Raw genomic sequence first — 5,791 nt, 5'->3', positions numbered from 1 at the left:
TAGTCTTAAGAATAATTTATTAATCATAAAAAAACTAAAAGTAACCTAAGATTTTCAAAATTATTTAGTTTCAAAACTGACCACTTCACAATCTAAACTTTGAACATTCAAGAGCACCCCTTGGAAAGTCTCTGAAAACTTTGGAATACTTATTAAACGTATTTGCTGGCCATTTTCACCTTAAATTAAAAAAAAAAAACATTAAATAAAAAGCAATTTATTTATAAAAAACTACTTCTTACCAGTAATCACTTTACTAGCAAATTCCGTTTGATTTCCAGCAAAATACACATGTGGACACTCATCTAGGATAAAAGGATCCTTATTATAATATGGAAAACAGCCCAAAGTGTCTGGAGCTGTAGGAGCCAAATGGTTCCAAGTAAAACAGCACTCCATGGCTTCTAAGCTGTCTGTAATATCAGAGAACCTCATGATATCCCTCACTGGCTGACCAGAACTACCCATTAATTTTAAATTATCCAGCTCACAATGATAAGGGTTGGTCACTTGGTTAAAAGATTTATACTGTGCAGACTCTGGAAACATGCAAAAGTGCAAAGGCTGCTGTGGCAATATGTGATTAGAAGGATCATTCTCCCCAGGCATTAGATCTACATCTACAACTTGACAGATCCTTAAAAGGAATTTGTCAAAAGTGCCTACAGCCTCAAAAGAGTCTGTAGACTCAGATATTCTGGAAATCATGGATATGCAAGCCTTTTTCTTTGGTGGTTCAGTTCTAATACTATTACCTGCAATAATAACCCGACATACTTTTGAAACTTTATCAATGTCTCCGAAAGCGCCACTGAGCCAATAAGTTAACAGTTGCAAGTTAGGGAGGAACCTTTCAGAATGAATAAAATCTAAACCGCTTAGAAATAAAATATAAATGGAATCTTTAAAAACTGGACGTTCTATTTGGTCCCTGCAGCCAGAAAATATGAATTCTTCAACTTGAAACTTGCCCTTTCCGATGTCCCGGCCTAGGACTGCACATATTATACCAGTTACTAATTTTGTTGGGTCCATATCCCCTATAAGACGATATCTCTGCACCTCATCTTCCATAAATAAGGCATCAGATTCATCAGTGAAGTGTGTTACTATTGGTTGTGGTACCAACTGGTTGCTCTCAGCCAACTGTTTTAACACTGAAGGCTTTAACCTTTGATCTTTAAAGAGGGTACCAATAACAACGCATTTATCATAACCTTCTTCGGTTAACTTGTGCAGCTGGCAAATGGGGTACTTGTCTCCCCATTTTTGCTGAACTCTCTCCACAAGCAAACCCTCCATATCTCTCAGTCTGGCCAAATATATACTGCAAAACTGTTTAGAGAAATCGGGTGATTTTTGAATGAATTTTTTGGAGCAGTTTTTGTATTTTACACATTTTCGCTCTATTTGTTCGGGCATTTTGGGGGGGCCTTGAGTGGAGAGAAACCCGCCAAACTAAACTGTAAACAAACCTAACCAACAAACATTTCAGAGAGTGTCTGTCTGATTTTCGGAACTTTAATTTTATTGTAGTTTTACGTTATAAAATATGTGGGTATGAGAAAACACACTTACAGTGTTGCCAGCATACGAGGATGTATTTTCTTTAGAAAAAAAAGTTTTTTAAAGCTTTTCTTTCTCATGATTAGCTGAATTACTGAATAAAATGAATACCTGAAAGCAATTTAAAAAGCCCTTTAAAAGAAAAAATCACCGCTAAAGGCTCTGGACGCGTCTCTAAAAGTCAGGGAAATTATACAAGCTCAATTCAATGATACAAACTCATTCTACTGCAACTACAACATTAGAACTAAAGAAACATAATGTGACCAGTATCCCAGAGAGAAGAGGCTTTGAAGCACAAACAAATGATCTTAAAAATAAGATTAACTCGCAAACAGAAAAAATAGGCTCCCAGTTGCATTCTGTCGTAAATAACATCAGGAATGCCAATAGTTAAGGACTTTATCAAATGGTTTAGTCAGAAGGATCTAACATCAATACAATCATAATGCCAAATAGTGAGTGAAGCAGTTAACCAAGCCGTCATTGCTACCAACAGCAATACAACATACAAGAATATCAACTTAAAACTCATACTCAAAAGATGCTTTAATTGTCAATATAATAAACAAAGAAGGTGTCGACAAAGCCAAAACATAATATAAACTACAAAATATTACAATAAGTTAGAACAAAACTTTAGATTAAAATGTATAAATTCCCTTAAACTAGGAAGCATAGTAAGCTTTACTATCGAGAAATTTCTGTGTTTTTATATGTAGGCTTTCGTCAGTATTATTGCTTTCGTCAGTGTTCAACGAGAATGAACACACTAAGAAAATTGACTGATTCAAGAAATAGCTCAAATTCACTTACTTTTGAACACACAGAGTGAATCAATGAAATGAGCGTGGTAGAAACACACCATCATCGGAACTTACATCTCACTTGGAAGATTCATCTCTAATGCTATCAACTGCCTGATATTGAACAGTGTTTATAAACTTTAAAGTCTTATTGATTATAAGTAAAAGAAATTGTAATATTGCTTACTAAATTATCAGAGAAATTTACGTTATTAAAATTAATATACAATATTTGGTATATTAATTTCACTACCATTAATGTTACTACCAGGAGTAGATTTGTTAAGTCTAAAACCACAATCAAAATGCTAAGCAGTATGTGAAGGGATCGAATAAAAATACTACTGGATTGTCTCCAGCTATAGTAAACAATCTGGGTCTTATGAATGAAACAAAATCTCAAGGCTATTTTCTGAGAGGAAGCCCAGAAGCGTCTCAAAACGTAGCTGATTTGAAAGTGTATTAACAGAATGTGAAGGGGTTAAGAATTAAACTGAACTTTTTAATGTTCACTACATTCACCGAAGATTATGACCTCCTTTTCACAGAGATCTTCTTGAACGAGTCAATAGGGGACGAAGAGCTTGAGCTTGCGAGAACTATGCAATATTAAAAAAATCTCTATATCAATATTCTCTAAATCTACTAGCGCACACATTAGGGAAGGAGGAATACCTCCTTTATGTAGCGGAATAATAATTGCTGTCTTCAAGTAAGAGAGGCTTATTTCCGAATTCATTCAAAATAGACCATGTTTCCAGACCAACACTACCTACTTTGGCAGCTCCTATAGTTTTGTAATATATTTTTCTGTAAAGTCTTACATTATCATGGAAGAAGACGCTGTCCAAGAATTTCTTGTGCGATAATGAACGTATGTTTTTTGTAGATACAAGCAAGCCTCTAGTAGATCAGGGTTTATGATGTTTGATTTTGACAGGCTGAAGAGGAAAGGCTTGGAAAACAAGGCTAGATAATGACTTCAAATCAATATTAAAATCGCTACATAATATTAATTTACTACTTAAAGAGGGTTCTAGCAAGGTCAGTAATGTTTGACAAAATTCATGTATCAGGTGTTCTATAAATACAAACAATATAGCAGGGGAGCCCAAGCGGGGACTTTGCGCATTACTCGAACGCGTCATATCAGAAGAAACCTTAATGTACCTACTATACTGCTTCCTGTACTACTACCCCCTACCCCTACTGGAAGTAGTGAGGAAGAATTTCCCAGCCTTGAAGAATAGTACACATGTTATTATAAATATGGGATTCAAAAAATTACTAGTTGGTATGCATATATTCTCCCAGCTTTTTCCCTGGAGGCTTATGAAGTCTCTGATGAATCTGTGTCTATGGTTTTGCAAAATGCTTTGTTGATGAGCAATGACTGTGATATTCTTGTGTAAAGTAGTGACTATAACTCTCCCGTTACATTCTTGACAAATGATGAATATGGTACCAGTATCCTTGCGGGATCTTTACAAGGTGAGGGTCCCATAAAACCTTTTCTAAGGGACTTTTTTAATTTAAATCAAATTAATATAATTGTTAATGCTAGAAATACGTATATACTTAGATTAAATTTTTTGTAATGTATCCCATGAACTATCGAGCATTATGTTTTAGTTTGGTAACTGGTAAATAATTTAAAAAAAAATGAAGTATGATTTAGAATAAAATTTCAACGTAGCTGATTTTACTCATATTAATATGTATATACATATGTTGTATCAAGAAACTGGAAAAAATTATATTTATGTGAATTCACTAATATTAACTTTGCTGCTATTGAAACTTTTGCTCCAAGGAGAAGAGCAAAGAATCTAAAGTTTATTTAATACCCCATTTTTAAAAATATTCTTTTAGTTGCCCAACATGGATTTGTAGAGGGATCTACAGTGACAAATTTAGTAAAATACCAGCATGATTTGGTAAGATCTGTTGAAATTGGAGATCAGGTTGACTCAGTCAGCACAGATTTTAGTAAGGCATTTAACAGAACTTTCTTCACTAAAAAATTTTAAGAGTGACTTGAACTCAGTTGCAGTGGATTTTTTTTTGGTAGCTGTCAAATAATGAGTCAAAAATTTGATTTCCTCTCCATTAGGTGTTTTGTCTAGAGTGCCATATACAGGGGCGGACACTTCTCACCACTGTTATCCAACTGCTATATAAATAATGTGGTGGATTTCATACATTATAATGATATTTTGTTATATCCAAATAACCTAAAACAATACAAACTAATAAGAGCAGCTCAACAGCTGCAGAGGGACCTGAATTGTTTTGTTCTCTGATGTGGAATAAATGACCTAGAATTAAATATTAAAATTTGGAAAGTTATTTTTTTTAAGGATCATACAGTTAGTTATAATTTATCCCTACTCACTGGTTGGTCACTATAAAGTGTAAACTTGTCGAGATATTTATTTTTGTGATTTTTAGTAATGATCTCAATTTAAATCCTTATATTGAATGTATTTGTAATAAGGCATTTATACTTATCTTGGTTTCGTAATTCGTGCTCTGAATGTTTTTAATAATATTTTTGAATTAAAGAATATTTATTGCTCAATTATAAATTCTATTTTAGAATATGTTTGTTCTGTCTGGTTTCTAAGTTATATTGTTTTTATATGTATGCAGTATATGCTGGAAAAAGTACAAAAGCGCTTTCTGAGACACATAGGAAATAGCTTGATAATCCCTGTTGAAGATATAAATTATGAAGAATTTTCATTGTTATAACATCTTCCCAAATTGAAGAAAGTCTGAAAAAAATATTGACATATGTCTATTGTAAAAAATATTATATATATGATTTAATTAATTGTCCTGCTTTGTTGATGTCATTTATATTCATATTTCTTCAAGAAGCATAAGAAAAGCTGACCTATTTCAAGTTTCATATCATTGAACCAATTATAGATTTCTTAGTCCTATAGACTCTGTAGTTAAAAGATGTAGGGATGCTACTCAACTGCCAATAGAACTAGAGTTTGGTAAATGGTTAAGTAATTAAAATTATGCATTGTTATTTTATTTACAAAATTTAAATTTTATTTTATTTTGTTGTAGTACCTACTGACTGGTCTAGTTAATAAACAATTTTTGCATACTATCCCATTCTGATTCAGCAATTACTAAAATGAATATTTTGAGTTTTTTTTCTATCTAATACGGACCTGATTACTTTGGAAATATCTTCTGGCTTCTCTTTTTGTTAAGGTACATTTCGAATAACGACTAAACATTCAAAATTATTTGTAAAATTTGCCGAAAAACCACCAGAAGATTCCCTGCAGTTGACAATCGTGCATAAATCGTAACTATAAAATATCGTTAAAAATCCGTCAAGTCGGAGGGCAGAAAGCACCTATTTAAATTACGTCATAATTTGATGTTTTGCAACA

At 32.9% G+C, this 5,791-nt stretch overlaps 1 protein-coding gene across 1 annotated transcript; it reads right to left on the bottom strand.

Annotated features, from left to right (window-relative positions):
• LOC126740734 (DNA polymerase delta subunit 2) lies at positions 1–1,500 on the bottom strand. The gene is made up of 2 exons (XM_050446885.1): positions 243–1,500; positions 1–179 (listed from the first exon to the last, which is right to left on the bottom strand). Exons 1-2 carry the CDS (start codon positions 1,420–1,422, stop codon positions 61–63), a joined length of 1,299 nt encoding a protein of 432 aa, XP_050302842.1. The 5' UTR covers positions 1,423–1,500; the 3' UTR covers positions 1–60.
• Between the last annotated feature and the right edge of the window lie 4,291 nt (positions 1,501–5,791).

This window comes from Anthonomus grandis, chromosome 1 (assembly GCF_022605725.1).
Source record: "Anthonomus grandis grandis chromosome 1, icAntGran1.3, whole genome shotgun sequence".
In the NCBI taxonomy this organism is placed as follows: Eukaryota; Metazoa; Arthropoda; class Insecta; order Coleoptera; family Curculionidae; genus Anthonomus; species Anthonomus grandis.
Note: the sequence above shows the minus strand (reverse complement) of the source record. Positions and strands in the feature narration are given on the sequence as shown.